Below are 22,953 nucleotides of genomic sequence, written 5' to 3'. Positions count from 1 at the left end.
CTGTACTGTAGGGTGACTGTACTGTAGGGTGACTGTACTGTAGGGTGACTGCAGGGTTACTGTACTGTAGGGTTACTGTACTGTAGGGTTACTGTACTGTAGGGTGACTGTACTGTAGGGTGACTGTACTGTAGGGTTACTGTAGGGTAACTGTACTGTAGGGTTACTGTACTGTAGGGTTACTGCAGGGTTACTGTACTGTAGGGTGACTGTACTGTAGGGTGACTGTACTGTAGGGTGACTGTACTGTGGGGTTACTGTACTGTGGGGTTACTGTACTTTAGGGTGACTGTACTGTAGGGTGACTGTACTGTAGGGTTACTGTAGGGTAACTGTACTGTAGGGTTACTGTACTGTAGGGTTACTGCAGGGTTACTGTACTGCGGGGTTACTGTACTGCGGGGTGACTGTACTGCGGGGTGACTGTACTGTAGGGTGACTGTACTGTAGGGTGACTGTACTGTGGGGTTACTGTACTGTGGGGTTACTGTAGTGTAGGGTGACTGTACTGTACTGTAGGGTTACTGTAGGGTTACTATACTGTAGGGTTACTATACTGTAGGGTGACTGTACTGTAGGGTTACTGTACTGTAGGGTTACTGCAGGGTTACTGTACTGTGGGGTTACTGTACTGTAGGGTTACTGTACTGTGGGGTTACTGTACTGTGGGGTGACTGTACTGTGGGGTGACTGTACTGTGGGGTGACTGTACTGTAGGGTGACTGTACTGTAGGGTGACTGTACTGTAGGGTGACTGTACTGTAGGGTGACTGTACTGTAGGGTTACTGTAGGGTTACTGTAGGGTAACTGTACTGTAGGGTAACTGTACTGTAGGGTTACTGTACTGTAGGGTTACTGCAGGGTTACTGTACTGTAGGGTGACTGTACTGTAGGGTGACTGTACTGTAGGGTGACTGTACTGTGGGGTTACTGTACTGTGGGGTTACTGTACTGTAGGGTGACTGTACTGTAGGGTGACTGTACTGTAGGGTTACTGTACTGTAGGGTTACTGCGGGGTTACTGTACTGCGGGGTTACTGTACTGCGGGGTGACTGTACTGTAGGGTGACTGTACTGTAGGGTGACTGTACTGTGGGGTTACTGTACTGTGGGGTTACTGTACTGTGGGGTTACTGTAGTGTAGGGTGACTGTACTGTAGGGTTACTGTAGGGTTACTATACTGTAGGGTTACTATACTGTAGGGTGACTGTACTGTAGGGTTACTGTACTGTAGGGTTACTGTACTGTAGGGTGACTGTACTGTAGGGTTACTGTACTGTAGGGTTACTGTAGGGTTACTGTACTGTAGGGTTACTGTACTGTAGGGTGACTGTACTGTAGGGTGACTGTACTATAGGGTGACTGTACTGTAGGGTTACTGTACTGTAGGGTTACTGTACTGTAGGGTTACTGTACTGTAGGGTTACTATACTGTAGGGTTACTGTACTGTAGGGTTACTATACTGTAGGGCGAATGTACCGTTCGGGTTACTGTAGGGTGACTGTACTGTAGGGTTACTGTACTGTAGGGTTACTGTACTGTAGGGTTACTGTAGGGTTACTGTACTGTAGGGTTACTGTAGGGTTACTGTACTGTAGGGTTACTGTACTGTAGGGTTACTGTACTGTGGGGTTACTGTACTGTGGGGTGACTGTACTGTGGGGTGACTGTACTGTAGGGTGACTGTACTGTAGGGTGACTGTACTGTAGGGTGACTGCAGGGTTACTGTACTGTAGGGTTACTGTACTGTAGGGTGACTGTACTGTAGGGTGAGTGTACTGTAGGGTTACTGTAGGGTTACTGTAGGGTTACTGTACTGTAGGGTTACTGTACTGCAGGGTTACTGTACTGTAGGGTTACTGTACTGTAGGGTGACTGTACTGTAGGGTGACTGTACTGTAGGGTGACTGTACTGTAGGGTGACTGTACTGTGGGGTGACTGTACTGTAGGGTGACTGTACTGTAGGGTGACTGTACTGTAGGGTTACTGTAGGGTAACTGTACTGTAGGGTTACTGTACTGTAGGGTTACTGCAGGGTTACTGTACTGCGGGGTTACTGTACTGCGGGGTTACTGTACTGTGGGGTGACTGTACTGTAGGGTGACTGTACTGTGGGGTTACTGTACTGTGGGGTTACTGTACTGTGGGGTTACTGTAGTGTGGGGTGACTGTACTGTAGGGTTACTGTAGGGTTACTATACTGTAGGGTTACTATACTGTAGGGTGACTGTACTGTAGGGTTACTGTAGGGTTACTGTACTGTAGGGTGACTGTACTGTAGGGTGACTGTACTGTAGGGTTACTGTACTTTAGGGTTACTGCAGGGTGACTACTGTAGGGTTACTATACTGTAGGGTGACTGTACTGTAGGGTGACTGTACTGTAGGGTGACTGTAGGGTAACTGTACTGTAGGGTTACTGTACTGTAGGGTTACTGCAGGGTTACTGTACTGTGGGGTTACTGTACTGTGGGGTTACTGTACTGTGGGGTTACTGTACTGTGGGGTGACTGTACTGTGGGGTGACTGTACTGTAGGGTGACATTACTGTACGGTGACTGTACTGTAGGGTGACTGTACTGTAGGGTTACTGTACTGTAGGGTTACTGTACTGTAGGGTGACTGTACTGTAGGGTGACTGTACTGTAGGGTTACTGTAGGGTAACTGTACTGTAGGGTTACTGTACTGTAGGGTGACTGTACTGTAGGGTGACTGTACTGTAGGGTGACTGTACTGTAGGGTTACTGCAGGGTGACTACTGTAGGGTTACTATACTGTAGGGTTACTGTACTGTAGGGTGACTGTACTGTAGGGTGACTGTACTGTAGGGTGACTGTACTGTGGGGTTACTGTACTGTGGGGTTACTGTACTGTGGGGTTACTGTAGTGTGGGGTGACTGTACTGTAGGGTTACTGTAGGGTTACTATACTGTAGGGTTACTATACTGTAGGGTGACTGTACTGTAGGGTTACTGTAGGGTTACTGTACTGTAGGGTGACTGTACTGTAGGGTTACTGTACTGTAGGGTTACTGCAGGGTGACTACTGTAGGGTTACTATACTGTAGGGTTACTGTACTGTAGGGTGACTGTACTGTAGGGTGACTGTACTGTAGGGTGACTGTAGGGTAACTGTACTGTAGGGTTACTGTACTGTAGGGTTACTGCAGGGTTACTGTACTGTGGGGTTACTGTACTGTAGGGTTACTGTACTGTGGGGTTACTGTACTGTGGGGTGACTGTACTGTGGGGTGACTGTACTGTAGGGTGACATTACTGTACGGTGACTGTACTGTAGGGTGACTGTACTGTAGGGTTACTGTACTGTAGGGTTACTGTACTGTAGGGTGACTGTACTGTAGGGTGACTGTACTGTAGGGTGACTGTACTGTAGGGTGACTGTACTGTAGGGTTACTGCAGGGTGACTACTGTAGGGTTACTATACTGTAGGGTTACTGTACTGTAGGGTTACTGTACTGTAGGGTGACTGTACTGTAGGGTGACTGTACTGTAACTGTACTGTAGGGTTACTGTACTGTAGGGTTACTGCAGGGTTACTGTACTGTGGGGTTACTGTACTGTAGGGTTACTGTACTGTGGGGTTACTGTACTGTGGGGTGACTGTACTGTGGGGTGACTGTACTGTAGGGTGACTGTACTGTAGGGTGACTGTACTGTAGGGTGATTGCAGGGTTACTGTACTGTAGGGTTACTGTACTGTAGGGTTACTGTACTGTAGGGTGACTGTACTGTAGGGTGACTGTACTGTAGGGTTACTGTAGGGTAACTGTACTGTAGGGTTACTGTACTGTAGGGTTACTGCAGGGTTACTGTACTGTAGGGTGACTGTACTGTAGGGTGACTGTACTGTAGGGTGACTGTACTGTGGGGTTACTGTACTGTGGGGTTACTGTACTTTAGGGTGACTGTACTGTAGGGTGACTGTACTGTAGGGTTACTGTACTGTAGGGTTACTGCAGGGTTACTGTACTGCGGGGTTACTGTACTGCGGGGTGACTGTACTGTAGGGTGACTGTACTGTAGGGTGACTGTACTGTGGGGTTACTGTACTGTGGGGTTACTGTACTGTGGGGTTACTGTAGTGTAGGGTGACTGTACTGTAGGGTTACTGTAGGGTTACTATACTGTAGGGTTACTATACTGTATGGTGACTGTACTGTAGGGTTACTGTACTGTAGGGTTACTGCAGGGTTACTGTACTGTGGGGTTACTGTACTGTAGGGTTACTGTACTGTGGGGTTACTGTACTGTGGGGTGACTGTACTGTAGGGTGACTGTACTGTGGGGTTACTGTACTGTGGGGTTACTGTACTGTGGGGTTACTGTAGTGTGGGGTGACTGTACTGTAGGGTTACTGTAGGGTTACTATACTGTAGGGTTACTATACTGTAGGGTGACTGTACTGTAGGGTTACTGTAGGGTTACTGTACTGTAGGGTGACTGTACTGTAGGGTTACTGTACTTTAGGGTTACTGCAGGGTGACTACTGTAGGGTTACTATACTGTAGGGTGACTGTACTGTAGGGTGACTGTACTGTAGGGTGACTGTAGGGTAACTGTACTGTAGGGTTACTGTACTGTAGGGTTACTGCAGGGTTACTGTACTGTGGGGTTACTGTACTGTGGGGTTACTGTACTGTGGGGTTACTGTACTGTGGGGTGACTGTACTGTGGGGTGACTGTACTGTAGGGTGACATTACTGTACGGTGACTGTACTGTAGGGTGACTGTACTGTAGGGTTACTGTACTGTAGGGTTACTGTACTGTAGGGTGACTGTACTGTAGGGTGACTGTACTGTAGGGTTACTGTAGGGTAACTGTACTGTAGGGTTACTGTACTGTAGGGTTACTGTACTGTAGGGTTACTGTACTGTAGGGTGACTGTACTGTAGGGTGACTGTACTGTAGGGTGACTGTACTGTAGGGTTACTGTACTGTAGGGTGACTGTACTGTAGGGTTACTGCAGGGTGACTACTGTAGGGTTACTATACTGTAGGGTTACTGTACTGTAGGGTGACTGTACTGTAGGGTGACTGTACTGTAGGGTGACTGTACTGTGGGGTTACTGTACTGTGGGGTTACTGTACTGTGGGGTTACTGTAGTGTGGGGTGACTGTACTGTAGGGTTACTGTAGGGTTACTATACTGTAGGGTTACTATACTGTAGGGTGACTGTACTGTAGGGTTACTGTAGGGTTACTGTACTGTAGGGTGACTGTACTGTAGGGTTACTGTACTGTAGGGTTACTGCAGGGTGACTACTGTAGGGTTACTATACTGTAGGGTTACTGTACTGTAGGGTGACTGTACTGTAGGGTGACTGTACTGTAGGGTGACTGTAGGGTAACTGTACTGTAGGGTTACTGTACTGTAGGGTTACTGCAGGGTTACTGTACTGTGGGGTTACTGTACTGTAGGGTTACTGTACTGTGGGGTTACTGTACTGTGGGGTGACTGTACTGTGGGGTGACTGTACTGTAGGGTGACATTACTGTACGGTGACTGTACTGTAGGGTGACTGTACTGTAGGGTTACTGTACTGTAGGGTTACTGTACTGTAGGGTGACTGTACTGTAGGGTGACTGTACTGTAGGGTTACTGTAGGGTAACTGTACTGTAGGGTTACTGTACTGTAGGGTGACTGTACTGTAGGGTGACTGTACTGTAGGGTTACTGCAGGGTGACTACTGTAGGGTTACTATACTGTAGGGTTACTGTACTGTAGGGTTACTGTACTGTAGGGTGACTGTACTGTAGGGTGACTGTACTGTAACTGTACTGTAGGGTTACTGTACTGTAGGGTTACTGCAGGGTTACTGTACTGTGGGGTTACTGTACTGTAGGGTTACTGTACTGTGGGGTTACTGTACTGTGGGGTGACTGTACTGTGGGGTGACTGTACTGTAGGGTGACTGTACTGTAGGGTGACTGTACTGTAGGGTGACTGCAGGGTTACTGTACTGTAGGGTTACTGTACTGTAGGGTTACTGTACTGTAGGGTTACTGTACTGTAGGGTGACTGTACTGTAGGGTGACTGTACTGTAGGGTTACTGTAGGGTAACTGTACTGTAGGGTTACTGTACTGTAGGGTTACTGCAGGGTTACTGTACTGTAGGGTGACTGTACTGTAGGGTTACTGAGGGTACTGTACTGTGGGGTTACTGTACTGTGGGGTTACTGTACTTTAGGGTGACTGTACTGTAGGGTGACTGTATTGTAGGGTTACTGTAGGGTAACTGTACTGTAGGGTTACTGTACTGTAGGGTTACTGCAGGGTTACTGTACTGCGGGGTTACTGTACTGCGGGGTGACTGTACTGTAGGGTGACTGTACTGTAGGGTGACTGTACTGTGGGGTTACTGTACTGTGGGGTTACTGTACTGTGGGGTTACTGTAGTGTAGGGTGACTGTACTGTAGGGTTACTGTAGGGTTACTATACTGTAGGGTTACTATACTGTATGGTGACTGTACTGTAGGGTTACTGTACTGTAGGGTTACTGCAGGGTTACTGTACTGTGGGGTTACTGTACTGTAGGGTTACTGTACTGTGGGGTTACTGTACTGTGGGGTGACTGTACTGTGGGGTGACTGTACTGTAGGGTGACTGTACTGTAGGGTGACTGTACTGTAGGGTGACTGTACTGTAGGGTTACTGTACTGTAGGGTTACTGTACTGTAGGGTGACTGTACTGTAGGGTGACTGTACTGTAGGGTTACTGTAGGGTTACTGTAGGGTAACTGTACTGTAGGGTTACTGTACTGTAGGGTTACTGCAGGGTTACTGTACTGTAGGGTGACTGTACTGTAGGGTGACTGTACTGTAGGGTGACTGTACTGTAGGGTGACTGTACTGTGGGGTTACTGTACTGTGGGGTTACTGTACTGTAGGGTGACTGTACTGTAGGGTGACTGTACTGTAGGGTTACTGTAGGGTAACTGTACTGTAGGGTTACTGTACTGTAGGGTTACTGCAGGGTTACTGTACTGCGGGGTTACTGTACTGCGGGGTGACTGTACTGTAGGGTGACTGTACTGTAGGGTGACTGTACTGTGGGGTTACTGTACTGTGGGGTTACTGTAGTGTAGGGTGACTGTACTGTAGGGTTACTGTAGGGTTACTATACTGTAGGGTTACTATACTGCGGGGTGACTGTACTGTAGGGTGACTGTACTGTGGGGTGACTGTACTGTGGGGTTACTGTACTGTGGGGTTACTGTACTGTGGGGTTACTGTAGTGTAGGGTGACTGTACTGTAGGGTTACTGTAGGGTTACTATACTGTAGGGTTACTATACTGTATGGTGACTGTACTGTAGGGTTACTGTACTGTAGGGTTACTGCAGGGTTACTGTACTGTGGGGTTACTGTACTGTAGGGTTACTGTACTGTGGGGTTACTGTACTGTGGGGTGACTGTACTGTGGGGTGACTGTACTGTAGGGTGACTGTACTGTAGGGTGACTGTACTGTAGGGTGACTGTACTGTAGGGTTACTGTACTGTAGGGTTACTGTACTGTAGGGTGACTGTACTGTAGGGTTACTGTAGGGTTACTGTAGGGTAACTGTACTGTAGGGTTACTGTACTGTAGGGTTACTGCAGGGTTACTGTACTGTAGGGTGACTGTACTGTAGGGTGACTGTACTGTAGGGTGACTGTACTGTAGGGTGACTGTACTGTGGGGTTACTCTACTGTGGGGTTACTGTACTGTAGGGTGACTGTACTGTAGGGTGACTGTACTGTAGGGTTACTGTAGGGTAACTGTACTGTAGGGTTACTGTACTGTAGGGTTACTGCAGGGTTACTGTACTGCGGGGTTACTGTACTGCGGGGTGACTGTACTGTAGGGTGACTGTACTGTAGGGTGACTGTACTGTGGGGTGACTGTACTGTGGGGTTACTGTACTGTGGGGTTACTGTAGTGTAGGGTGACTGTACTGTAGGGTTACTGTAGGGTTACTATACTGTAGGGTTACTATACTGTAGGGTGACTGTACTGTAGGGTTACTGTACTGTAGGGTGACTGTACTGTAGGGTTACTGTACTGTAGGGTGACTGTAGGGTTACTGTACTGTAGGGTTACTGTACTGTAGGGTGACTGTACTGTAGGGTGACTGTACTGTAGGGTGACTGTACTGTAGGGTTACTGTACTGTAGGGTTACTGTACTGTAGGGTTACTATACTGTAGGGTTACTGTACTGTAGGGTTACTATACTGTAGGGCGAATGTACCGTTCGGGTTACTGTAGGGTGACTGTACTGTAGGGTGACTGTACTGTAGGGTTACTGTACTGTAGGGTTACTGTACTGTAGGGTTACTGTAGGGTTACTGTACTGTAGGGTTACTGTAGGGTTACTGTACTGTAGGGTTACTGTACTGTAGGGTTACTATACTGTAGGGTTACTGTACTGTAGGGTTACTGTACTGTAGGGTTACTGTAGTGTTACTATACTGTAGGGTTACTATACTGTAGGGTGATTTTACTGTAGGGTTACTGTACTGTAGGTTTACTGTACTGTAGGGTTACTGTACTGTAGGGTTACTGTACTGTAGGGTGACTGTACTGCAGGGTGACTGTACTGCAGGGTTGCTATACTGTAGGGTTACTGTACTGTAGGGTTACTGTACTGTAGGGTTACTATACTGTAGGGTTACTGTACTGTAGGGTGACTGTAGGGTTACTATACTGTAGGGTTACTATACTGTAGGGTTACTGTACTGTAGGGTGACTGTAGGGTTACTATACTGTAGGGTTACTGCAGGGTTACTGTACTGTAGGGTGACTGTACTGTAGGGTGACTGTACTGTAGGGTGACTGTACTGTAGGGTGACTGTACTGTAGGGTGACTGTACTGTAGGGTTACTATACTGTAGGGTTACTGTAGGGTTACTGTACTGTAGGGTTACTGTACTGTGGGGTGACTGTACTGTAGGGTGACTGTACTGTAGGGTGACTGTACTGTAGGGTTACTGTACTGTAGGGTTACTGTACTGTAGGGTTACTGTACTGTAGGGTTACTGTAGGGTTACTGTACAGTAGAGTTACTGTACTGTAGGGTTACTGTAGGGTAACTGTACTGTAGGGTTACTGTAGGGTAACTGTACTGTGGGGTTACTGTACTGTGGGGTTACTGTACTGTGGGGTTACTGTACTGTAGGGTTACTGTACTGTAGGGTTACTTACTGTAGGGTGACTGTACTGTAGGGTGACTGTACTGTAGGGTTACTGTACTGTAGGGTTACTGCAGGGTGACTACTGTAGGGTTACTATACTGTAGGGTTACTGTACTGTAGGGTGACTGTACTGTAGGGTTACTGTACTGTAGGGTGACTGTACTGTAGGGTGACTGTACTGTAGGGTGACTGTACTGTAGGGTGACTGTAGGGTAACTGTACTGTAGGGTTACTGTACTGTAGGGTTACTGTACTGTAGGGTTACTGTAGGGTTACTGTACTGTAGGGTTACTGTACTGTAGGGTTACTGTACTGTGGGGTGACTGTACTGTGGGGTGACTGTACTGTAGGGTGACTGTACTGTAGGGTGACTGTACTGTAGGGTGACTGCAGGGTTACTGTACTGTAGGGTTACTGTACTGTAGGGTGACTGTACTGTAGGGTGAGTGTACTGTAGGGTTACTGTAGGGTTACTGTAGGGTTACTGTACTGTAGGGTTACTGTACTGTAGGGTTACTGCAGGGTTACTGTACTGTAGGGTGACTGTACTGTAGGGTGACTGTACTGTAGGGTGACTGTACTGTAGGGTTACTGTACTGTGGGGTGACTGTACTGTGGGGTGACTGTACTGTAGGGTGACTGTACTGTAGGGTGACTGTACTGTAGGGTTACTGTAGGGTAACTGTACTGTAGGGTTACTGTACTGTAGGGTTACTGCAGGGTTACTGTACTGCGGGGTTACTGTACTGCGGGGTTACTGTACTGTGGGGTGACTGTACTGTAGGGTGACTGTACTGTGGGGTTACTGTACTGTGGGGTTACTGTACTGTGGGGTTACTGTAGTGTGGGGTGACTGTACTGTAGGGTTACTGTAGGGTTACTATACTGTAGGGTTACTATACTGTAGGGTGACTGTACTGTAGGGTTACTGTAGGGTTACTGTACTGTAGGGTGACTGTACTGTAGGGTGACTGTACTGTAGGGTTACTGTACTTTAGGGTTACTGCAGGGTGACTACTGTAGGGTTACTATACTGTAGGGTGACTGTACTGTAGGGTGACTGTACTGTAGGGTGACTGTAGGGTAACTGTACTGTAGGGTTACTGTACTGTAGGGTTACTGCAGGGTTACTGTACTGTGGGGTTACTGTACTGTGGGGTTACTGTACTGTGGGGTTACTGTACTGTGGGGTTACTGTACTGTGGGGTGACTGTACTGTGGGGTGACTGTACTGTAGGGTGACATTACTGTACGGTGACTGTACTGTAGGGTGACTGTACTGTAGGGTTACTGTACTGTAGGGTGACTGTACTGTAGGGTGACTGTACTGTAGGGTTACTGTAGGGTAACTGTACTGTAGGGTTACTGTACTGTAGGGTTACTGTACTGTAGGGTTACTGTACTGTAGGGTGACTGTACTGTAGGGTGACTGTACTGTAGGGTTACTGTACTGTAGGGTGACTGTACTGTAGGGTTACTGCAGGGTGACTACTGTAGGGTTACTATACTGTAGGGTTACTGTACTGTAGGGTGACTGTACTGTAGGGTGACTGTACTGTAGGGTGACTGTACTGTGGGGTTACTGTACTGTGGGGTTACTGTACTGTGGGGTTACTGTAGTGTGGGGTGACTGTACTGTAGGGTTACTGTAGGGTTACTATACTGTAGGGTTACTATACTGTAGGGTGACTGTACTGTAGGGTTACTGTAGGGTTACTGTACTGTAGGGTGACTGTACTGTAGGGTTACTGTACTGTAGGGTTACTGCAGGGTGACTACTGTAGGGTTACTATACTGTAGGGTTACTGTACTGTAGGGTGAATGTACTGTAGGGTGACTGTACTGTAGGGTGACTGTAGGGTAACTGTACTGTAGGGTTACTGTACTGTAGGGTTACTGCAGGGTTACTGTACTGTGGGGTTACTGTACTGTAGGGTTACTGTACTGTGGGGTTACTGTACTGTGGGGTGACTGTACTGTGGGGTGACTGTACTGTAGGGTGACATTACTGTACGGTGACTGTACTGTAGGGTGACTGTACTGTAGGGTTACTGTACTGTAGGGTTACTGTACTGTAGGGTGACTGTACTGTAGGGTGACTGTACTGTAGGGTTACTGTAGGGTAACTGTACTGTAGGGTTACTGTACTGTAGGGTTACTGTACTGTAGGGTTACTGTACTGTAGGGTGACTGTACTGTAGGGTGACTGTACTGTAGGGTGACTGTACTGTAGGGTGACTGTACTGTAGGGTTACTGCAGGGTGACTACTGTAGGGTTACTATACTGTAGGGTTACTGTACTGTAGGGTTACTGTACTGTAGGGTGACTGTACTGTAGGGTGACTGTACTGTAACTGTACTGTAGGGTTACTGTACTGTAGGGTTACTGCAGGGTTACTGTACTGTGGGGTTACTGTACTGTAGGGTTACTGTACTGTGGGGTTACTGTACTGTGGGGTGACTGTACTGTGGGGTGACTGTACTGTAGGGTGACTGTACTGTAGGGTGACTGTACTGTAGGGTGACTGCAGGGTTACTGTACTGTAGGGTTACTGTACTGTAGGGTTACTGTACTGTAGGGTGACTGTACTGTAGGGTGACTGTACTGTAGGGTTACTGTAGGGTAACTGTACTGTAGGGTTACTGTACTGTAGGGTTACTGCAGGGTTACTGTACTGTAGGGTGACTGTACTGTAGGGTGACTGTACTGTAGGGTGACTGTACTGTGGGGTTACTGTACTGTGGGGTTACTGTACTTTAGGGTGACTGTACTGTAGGGTGACTGTACTGTAGGGTTACTGTAGGGTAACTGTACTGTAGGGTTACTGTACTGTAGGGTTACTGCAGGGTTACTGTACTGCGGGGTTACTGTACTGCGGGGTGACTGTACTGTAGGGTGACTGTACTGTAGGGTGACTGTACTGTGGGGTTACTGTACTGTGGGGTTACTGTACTGTGGGGTTACTGTAGTGTAGGGTGACTGTACTGTAGGGTTACTGTAGGGTTACTATACTGTAGGGTTACTATACTGTATGGTGACTGTACTGTAGGGTTACTGTACTGTAGGGTTACTGCAGGGTTACTGTACTGTGGGGTTACTGTACTGTAGGGTTACTGTACTGTGGGGTTACTGTACTGTGGGGTGACTGTACTGTGGGGTGACTGTACTGTAGTGTGACTGTACTGTAGGGTGACTGTACTGTAGGGTGACTGTACTGTAGGGTTACTGTACTGTAGGGTTACTGTACTGTAGGGTGACTGTACTGTAGGGTGACTGTACTGTAGGGTTACTGTAGGGTTACTGTAGGGTAACTGTACTGTAGTGTTACTGTACTGTAGGGTTACTGCAGGGTTACTGTACTGTAGGGTGACTGTACTGTAGGGTGACTGTACTGTAGGGTGACTGTACTGTAGGGTGACTGTACTGTGGGGTTACTGTACTGTGGGGTTACTGTACTGTAGGGTGACTGTACTGTAGGGTGACTGTACTGTAGGGTTACTGTAGGGTAACTGTACTGTAGGGTTACTGTACTGTAGGGTTACTGCAGGGTTACTGTACTGCGGGGTTACTGTACTGCGGGGTGACTGTACTGTAGGGTGACTGTACTGTAGGGTGACTGTACTGTAGGGTGACTGTACTGTGGGGTTACTGTACTGTGGGGTTACTGTACTGTGGGGTTACTGTAGTGTAGGGTGACTGTACTGTAGGGTTACTGTAGGGTTACTATACTGTAGGGTTACTATACTGTAGGGTGACTGTACTGTAGGGTTACTGTACTGTAGGGTGACTGTACTGTAGGGTTACTGTACTGTAGGGTTACTGTAGGGTTACTGTACTGTAGGGTTACTGTACTGTAGGGTTACTGTACTGTAGGGTTACTGTACTGTAGGGTGACAGTACTGCAGGGTGACTGTACTGCAGGGTTGCTATACTGTAGGGTTACTGTACTGTAGGGTTACTGTACTGTAGGGTTACTATACTGTAGGGTTACTGTACTGTAGGGTGACTGTAGGGTTACTATACTGTAGGGTTACTATACTGTAGGGTTACTGTACTGTAGGGTGACTGTAGGGTTACTATACTGTAGGGTTACTGCAGGGTTACTGTACTGTAGGGTGACTGTATTGTAGGGTGACTGTACTGTAGGGTGACTGTACTGTAGGGTGACTGTACTGTAGGGTGACTGTACTGTAGGGTTACTATACTGTAGGGTTACTGTAGGGTTACTGTACTGTAGGGTTACTGTACTGTGGGGTGACTGTACTGTAGGGTGACTGTACTGTAGGGTTACTGTACTGTAGGGTTACTGTACTGTAGGGTTACTGTAGGGTTACTGTACTGTAGGGTTACTGTAGGGTTACTGTACAGTAGAGTTACTGTACTGTAGGGTTACTGTAGGGTAACTGTACTGTAGGGTTACTGTAGGGTAACTGTACTGTGGGGTTACTGTACTGTGGGGTTACTGTACTGTAGGGTTACTGTACTGTAGGGTTACTGTACTGTAGGGTTACTGTACTGTAGGGTTACTATACTGTAGGGTGACTGTACTGTAGGGTGACTGTACTGTAGGGTTACTGTACTGTAGGGTTACTGCAGGGTGACTACTGTAGGGTTACTATACTGTAGGGTTACTGTACTGTAGGGTGACTGTACTGTAGGGTTACTGTACTGTAGGGTGACTGTACTGTAGGGTGACTGTACTGTAGGGTGACTGTACTGTAGGGTACCTGTACTGTAGGGTACCTGTACTGTAGGGTTACTGTACTGTAGGGTTACTGTACTGTGGGGTTACTGTACTGTGGGGTGACTGTACTGTGGGGTGACTGTACTGTGGGGTGACTGTACTGTAGGGTGACTGTACTGTAGGGTGACTGCAGGGTTACTGTACTGTAGGGTGACTGTACTGTAGGGTGACTGTAGGGTTACTGTAGGGTAACTGTACTGTAGGGTTACTGTACTGTAGGGTTACTGCAGGGTTACTGTACTGTAGGGTGACTGTACTGTAGGGTGACTGTACTGTAGGGTGACTGTACTGTAGGGTGACTGTACTGTAGGGTGACTGCAGGGTGACCACTGTAGGGTTACTGTACTGTAGGGTTACTGTACTGTAGGGTGACTGTACTGTAGGGTGACTGTACTGTAGGGTGACTGTACTGTAACTGTATTGTAGGGTTACTGTACTGTAGGGTTACTGCAGGGTTACTGTACTGTGGGGTTACTGTACTGTAGGGTTACTGTACTGTGGGGTGACTGTACTGTGGGGTGACTGTACTGTGGGGTGACTGTACTGTAGGGTGACTGTACTGTAGGGTGACTGCAGGGTTACTGTACTGTAGGGTTACTGTACTGTAGGGTGACTGTACTGTAGGGTGACTGTACTGTAGGGTTACTGTAGGGTTACTGTAGGGTAACTGTACTGTAGGGTTACTGTACTGTAGGGTTACTGCAGGGTTACTGTACTGTAGGGTGACTGTACTGTAGGGTGACTGTACTGTAGGGTGACTGTACTGTAGGGTTACTGTACTGTAGGGTTACTGTACTGTGGGGTGACTGTACTGTGGGGTGACTGTACTGTAGGGTGACTGTACTGTAGGGTGACTGTACTGTAGGGTTACTGTACTGTAGGGTTACTGCAGGGTTACTGTACTGCGGGGTTACTGTACTGCGGGGTTACTGTACTGCGGGGTGACTGTACTGTGGGGTGACTGTACTGTAGGGTGACTGTACTGTAGGGTTACTGTACTGTGGGGTTACTGTACTGTGGGGTTACTGTAGTGTAGGGTGACTGTACTGTAGGGTTACTGTAGGGTTACTATACTGTAGGGTTACTATACTGTAGGGTGACTGTACTGTAGGGTTACTGTAGGGTTACTGTACTGTAGGGTGACTGTACTGTAGGGTTACTGTACTGTAGGGTTACTGTACTGTAGGGTTACTGCAGGGTTACTATACTGTAGGGTTACTGTACTGTAGGGTTACTGTACTGTAGGGTGACTGTACTGTAGGGTGACTGTACTGTAGGGTGACTGTAGGGTAACTGTACTGTAGGGTTACTGTACTGTAGGGTTACTGCAGGGTTACTGTACTGTGGGGTTACTGTACTGTAGGGTTACTGTACTGTGGGGTTACTGTACTGTGGGGTGACTGTACTGTAGGGTGACTGTACTGTAGGGTGACTGTACTGTAGGGTGACTGTACTGTAGGGTGACTGTACTGTAGGGTGACTGTACTGTAGGGTGACTGTACTGTAGGGTTACTGTAGGGTTACTGTAGGGTAACTGTACTGTAGGGTTACTGTACTGTAGGGTTACTGTACTGTAGGGTGACTGTACTGTAGGGTGACTGTACTGTAGGGTGACTGTACTGTAGGGTTACTGTACTGTAGGGTGACTGTACTGTAGGGTTACTGCAGGGTGACTACTGTAGGTTTACTATACTGTAGGGTTACTGTACTGTAGGGTTACTGTACTGTAGGGTGACTGTACTGTAGGGTGACTGTACTGTAACTGTACTGTAGGGTTACTGTACTGTAGGGTTACTGCAGGGTTACTGTACTGTGGGGTTACTTTACTGTAGGGTTACTGTACTGTGGGGTTACTGTACTGTGGGGTGACTGTACTGTAGGGTGACTGTACTGTAGGGTGACTGTACTGTAGGGTGACTGTACTGTAGGGTGACTGCAGGGTTACTGTACTGTAGGGTTACTGTACTGTAGGGTGACTGTACTGTAGGGTGACTGTACTGTAGGGTGACTGTACTGTAGGGTTACTGTAGGGTTACTGTAGGGTAACTGTACTGTAGGGTTACTGTACTGTAGGGTGACTGTACTGTAGGGTGACTGTACTGTAGGGTGACTGTACTGTGGGGTTACTGTACTGTGGGGTTACTGTACTGTAGGGTGACTGTACTGTAGGGTTACTGCAGGGTGACTACTGTAGGTTTACTATACTGTAGGGTTACTGTACTGTAGGGTTACTGTACTGTAGGGTGACTGTACTGTAGGGTGACTGTACTGTAACTGTACTGTAGGGTTACTGTACTGTAGGGTTACTGCAGGGTTACTGTACTGTGGGGTTACTTTACTGTAGGGTTACTGTACTGTGGGGTTACTGTACTGTGGGGTGACTGTACTGTAGGGTGACTGTACTGTAGGGTGACTGTACTGTAGGGTGACTGTACTGTAGGGTGACTGCAGGGTTACTGTACTGTAGGGTTACTGTACTGTAGGGTGACTGTACTGTAGGGTGACTGTACTGTAGGGTGACTGTACTGTAGGGTTACTGTAGGGTTACTGTAGGGTAACTGTACTGTAGGGTTACTGTACTGTAGGGTGACTGTACTGTAGGGTGACTGTACTGTAGGGTGACTGTACTGTGGGGTTACTGTACTGTGGGGTTACTGTACTGTAGGGTGACTGTACTGTAGGGTGACTGTACTGTAGGGTTACTGTAGGGTAACTGTACTGTAGGGTTACTGTACTGTAGGGTTACTGCAGGGTTACTGTACTGCGGGGTTACTGTACTGCGGGGTTACTGTACTGCGGGGTTACTGTACTGCGGGGTGACTGTACTGTAGGGTGACTGTACTGTAGGGTGACTGTACTGTGGGGTTACTGTACTGTGGGGTGACTGTAGTGTAGGGTGACTGTACTGTAGGGTTACTATACTGTAGGGTTACTATACTGTAGGGTGACTGTACTGTAGGGTTACTGTAGGGTTACTGTACTGTAGGGTGACTGTACTGTAGGGTTACTGTACTGTAGGGTTACTGTAGGGTTACTGTAGGGTTACTGTACTGTAGGGTTACTGTACTGTAGGGTGACTGTACTGTAGGGTTACTGTACTGTAGGGTTACTATACTGTAGGGTTACTATACTGTAGGGTTACTATACTGTAGGGCGAATGTACTGTAGGGTTACTGTAGGGTGACTGTACTGTAGGGTGACTGTACTGTAGGGTGACTGTACTGGCGAATGTACTGTAGGGTTACTGTAGGGTGACTGTACTGTAGGGTGACTGTACTGTAGGGTGACTGTACTGTAGGGTGACTGTACTGTAGGGTTACTGTACTGTAGGGTTACTGTACTGTAGGGTTACTGTAGGGTTACTGTACTGTAGGGTTACTGTAGGGTTACTGTACTGTAGGGTTACTGTACTGTAGGGTTACTATACTGTAGGGTTACTGTACTGTAGGGTTACTGTACTGTAGGGTTACTGTAGTGTTACTATACTGTAGGGTTACTATACTGTAGGGTTACTATACTGTAGGGTGACTGTACTGTAGGGTGACTGTACTGTAGGGTTACTGTACTGTAGGGTGACTGTACTGCAGGGTGACTGTACTGCAGGGTTGCTATACTGCAGGGTTACTGTACTGTAGGGTTACTGTACTGTAGGGTTACTATACTGTAGGGTTACTGTACTGTAGGGTTACTATACTGTAGGGTTACTGTACTGTAGGGTGACTGTAGGGTTACTATACTGTAGGGTTACTATACTGTAGGGTTACTGTACTGTAGGGTGACTGTAGGGTTACTATACTGTAGGGTTACTGCAGGGTTACTGTACTGTAGGGTGACTGTATTGTAGGGTGACTGTACTGTAGGGTGACTGTACTGTAGGGTGACTGTACTGTAGGGTTACTATACTGTAGGGTTACTGTAGGGTTACTGTACTGTAGGGTTACTGTACTGTGGGGTGACTGTACTGTAGGGTGACTGTACTGTAGGGTGACTGTACTGTAGGGTTAGGAGATGGTTCTCCCACGACGTGAACAGTGCTGGAGGCCTGGGGTGTATTCATTAGACACCAAACAGAAGGCAACAGGGTGGCACTATCTGCAACAAAACAAAGTTAACGTGTTACGTTGTCTTTCCTAATGAACATTACCCATCTCACACTGCAGTCTGCTAGATCACACCGTTGTTGTTTATCTAGGAATGAGGAAGTCTGGACTCTAGTAGCAGTTTTGTTTTATAACATTCTGTGTTTCTGTCCTCCCCAGCGAGACGTCTGGCCATGTACCAGGACCTGGTGGACTCAGAGGAGGAGGACTGTACTTCCCACAGCGGCACCTTGCCCAGACGGGACAGCGTCGCCAGCAACCAGAGCGCTGCCAAGGTGGTTCTGCGCTCCCAGAGCACCAAGTCCCACCGCAGGACTGGCAGTCGGGCCGAAGCCAAGAGGGCCAGCATCCTGTCCAAACACACTGCATTCAGCAGCCCCATGGTACTTATCTTGCGGTTACTTCTCAACACACTGCTCAGAGCTGTGTCCACTGGCTACAGCAGGGGTATTCCAATCTTACTCTACGAGGTTCAGAGTACTGCTGTTTTTTTTGTTTTGTTCTACCTGATCATTTATTGCACTCACCTGGTGTCCCAGGTCTAAATCAGTCCCTGATTAGAGGGGAAGAATGGGGGTGGGGACTGGCTTGGAGGTCCAGAGTTGAGTTTGAGGGATCTACAGTATGAACTTAAGGCAGCAGGTAGCCAAGAGGTTGGAGAGGGCAGCATGTTGGAGAGGGCAGCATGTTGGAGAGGGCAGCATGTTGGAGAGGGCAGCAGGTTGGAGAGGGCAGCAGGTTGGAGAGGGCAGCAGGTTGGAGAGGGCAGCAGGTTGGAGAGGGCAGCAGGTTGGAGAGGGCAGCAGGTTGGAGAGAGCAGCAGGTTGGACAGGGGGCAGCAGGTTGGACAGGGGGCAGCAGGTTGGACAGGGGGCAGCAGGTTGGACAGGGGGCAGCAGGTTGGACAGGGGGCAGCAGGTTGGAGAGGGGGCAGCAGGTTGGAGAGGGGGCAGCAGGTTGGAGAGGGGGCAGCAGGTTGGAGAGGGCAGCATGCAATCAGAGGGTCGTTGGTTACAAGTCAGATGAGTTAAATCTGGTGGGATTCTAAGTATCCTAGATGCCTTTTCCTGCTGTTGTTCCCTTGAAGAAGTCATAGCTGATCCTGGGGGTATGTTTCTGTGTGTAGGTTTCTCGTGGTGAGTTAAAAGGCAAAAAAAATAATACACATTTCCATGACCTGAAAATGACAAAAAACATTATTCTGAACCTTCTCTCTCTCTCTCTCTCTCTCTCTCTCTCTCTCTCTCTCTCTCTCTCTCTCTCTCTCTCTCTCTCCTCTCTCTCTCTTTCTTTCTTTCTTTCTTTCTTTCTTTCTTTCTTTCTTTCTTTCTTTCTTTCTTTCTTTCTTTCTTTCTTTCTTTCTTTCTTTCTTTCTTTCTTTCTTCTCTTTCTTTCTTTCTTTCTTTCTTTCTTTCTTTCTTTCTTTCTTTCTTTCTTTCTTTCTTTCTTTCTTTCTTTCTTTCCTCCACAGGAGAAGGAGGTCACCCCTGACCCCCAGCTCCTGGACAAGGTCAACCACTGCAGTAGCCAGATGACCTTCAAGAGGTTCCACAGCCAGTCCCTGTCTCAGCTACCCTCTGACCTCACTGACGTCATCGATTTCTTCATCGCCCTCACCATCTGTAACACGGTGGTGGTGTCGTCGCCCAATCAGCCACGGCAGAAGGTAGGCACTGAGTGGACAAAACATTAGGGACACCTTCCTAATATTGAGTTGTACCATCCCTTTTTGCCCTCAGAACAGCCTCAATTCGTCAGGGGGCATAGACTCTACAAGGTGTTGAAAGCGTTCCACAGGGATTGGTTAAGGGCATATAATGAACACCCGCGCCACCCGCGGGTAGATTTAGATATTGGCGGGTAAGAATGTCTTTCGCCGGCCACGTTAGCGTGGAGTCACCGCAGGGCTCTACGTTACATTTGCATTAGTGAATAAAAGGAGTCAAAATTCAAGTATGAGCATACGTGTGAGTTTTATGACTTGTATTTCTGTTATTTTGTTTCATAGCTGCTAATCGCACAAAGAAATACCCAGCAACAGCTTTGCGCTGATAGATACGTTTTTGGAGGCGCTGGCAACGGGCATGAAACTTGGTCTAATTTACTCAAGTCAACAAAGTGAGACTTTGTCCTCCTGTTTCATAGCTGTTTACATGATGAAATACAGCAGTATACCACATTACTACTTAATAATACATGTTGAAATACAGCAGTATACCACATTACTACTTACTAATACATGATGAAATACAGCAGTATACCACATTACTACTTAATAATACATGATGAAATACAGCAGTATACCACATTACTACTTAATAATACATGATGAAATACAGCAGTATACCACATTACTACTTAATAATACATGATGAAATACAGCAGTATACCACATTACTACTTAATAATACATGATGAAATACAGCAGTATACCACATTACTACTTAATAATACATGATGAAATACAGCAGTATACCACATTACTACTTAATAATACATGATGAAATACAGCAGTATACCACATTACTACTTAATAATACATGATGAAATACAGCAGTATACCACATTACTACTTAATAATACATTATGAAATACAGCAGTATACCACATTACTACTTAATAATACATGATGAAATACAGCAGTATACCACATTACTACTTACTAATACATGTTGAAATACAGCAGTATACCACATTACTACTTAATAATACATGATGAAATACAGCAGTATACCACATTACTACTTACTAATACATGATGAAATACAGCAGTATACCACATTACTACTTACTAATACATGTTGAAATACAGCAGTATAGCACATTACTACTTACTAATACATGTTGAAATACAGCAGTATACCACATTACTACTTACTAATACATGATGAAATACAGTGGTATACCACATTACTACTTACTAATACATGTTGAAATACAGCAGTATACCACATTACTACTTAATAATACATGATGAAATACAGCGGTATACCACATTACTACTTAATAATACATGATGAAATACAGCAGTATACCACATTACTACTTAATAATACATGATGAAATACAGCGGTATACCACATTACTACTTAATAATACATGATGAAATACAGCAGTATACCACATTACTACTTAATAATACATGATGAAATACAGCAGTACACCATATTACTACTTAATAATACATGATGAAATACAGCAGTATACCACATTACTACTTACTAATACATGATGAAATACAGCAGTATACCACATTACTACTTAATAATACATGATGAAATACAGCAGTATACCACATTACTTCTTAATAATACATGATGAAATACAGCAGTATACCACATTACTACTTAATAATACATGATGAAATACAGCAGTATACCACATTACTTAATAATACATGATGAGATTGAGCAGTATACCACATTACTACTTAATAATACATGATGAAATACAGCAGTATACCACATTACTACTTAATAATACATGATGAAATACAGCACTATACCACATTACTACTTAATAATACATGATGAAATACAGCATTATACCACATTACTACTTAATAATACATGATGAAATACAGCGGTATACCACATTACTATTTAATAATACATGTTGAAATACAGCAGTATACCACATTACTACTTACTAATACATGTTGAAATACAGCAGTACACCACATTACTTCTTACTAATAGATTATGAAATACAGCAGTATACCACATTACTTAATAATACATGATGAAATACAGCAGTATACCACATTACTTCTTACTAATACATTTTGAAATACAACAGTATACCACATTACTACTTAATAATACATGATGAAATACAGCAGTATACCACATTACTACTTACTAATACATGTTGAAATACAGCAGTATACCACATTACTACTTACTAATACATGTTGAAATACAGCAGTATACCACATTACTACTTAATAATACATGATGAAATACAGCGGTATACCACATTACTACTTAATAATACATGATGAAATACAGCGGTATACCACATTACTACTTAATAATACATGATGAAATACAGCAGTATACCACATTACTACTTAATAATATATGATGAAATACAGCAGTACACCATATTACTACTTAATAATACATGATGAAATACAGCAGTATACCACATTACTACTTACTAATACATGATGAAATACAGCAGTATACCACATTACTACTTAATAATACATGATGAAATACAGCAGTATACCACATTACTTCTTAATAATACATGATGAAATACAGCAGTATACCACATTACTACTTAATAATACATGATAAAATACAGCAGTATACCACATTACTTAATAATACATGATGAGATTGAGCAGTATACCACATTACTACTTAATAATACATGATGAGATTGAGCAGTATACCACATTACTACTTACTAATACATGATGAAATACAGCAGTATACCACATTACTACTTAATAATACATGATGAAATACAGCACTATACCACATTACTACTTAATAATACATGATGAAATACAGCATTATACCACATTACTACTTAATAATACATGATGAAATACAGCGGTATACCACATTACTACTTAATAATACATGTTGAAATACAGCGGTATACCACATTACTACTTACTAATACATGTTGAAATACAGCAGTACACCACATTACTTCTTACTAATAGATTATGAAATACAGCAGTATACCACAATACATGATGAAATACAGCAGTATACCACATTACTTCTTACTAATACATTTTGAAATACAACAGTATACCACATTACTACTTAATAATACATGATGAAATACAGCAGTATACCACATTACTACTTACTAATACATGTTGAAATACAGCAGTATACCACATTACTACTTACTAATACATGTTGAAATACAGCAGTATA

General features: G+C 45.5%; 1 protein-coding gene across 1 annotated transcript in view; it reads left to right on the top strand.

Annotated features, from left to right (window-relative positions):
- atp10a (ATPase phospholipid transporting 10A) overlaps positions 1–22,953 on the top strand; it is a 206,094-nt gene that overhangs the window by 68,922 nt on the left and 114,219 nt on the right. Inside the window, exons 8-9 of the mRNA XM_082962802.1 lie at positions 18,209–18,432; positions 19,521–19,715. Coding sequence (XP_082818928.1) covers positions 18,209–18,432; positions 19,521–19,715 — 419 coding nt within the window. The remainder of the gene's footprint in view (positions 1–18,208; positions 18,433–19,520; positions 19,716–22,953) is intronic.

This window comes from Salmo salar, chromosome 16 (genome assembly GCF_965601325.2).
Source record: "Salmo salar chromosome 16, fSalSal1, whole genome shotgun sequence".
Classification (NCBI taxonomy): Eukaryota; Metazoa; Chordata; class Actinopteri; order Salmoniformes; family Salmonidae; genus Salmo; species Salmo salar.
This window is presented reverse-complemented; position numbering and strand designations above follow the sequence as displayed.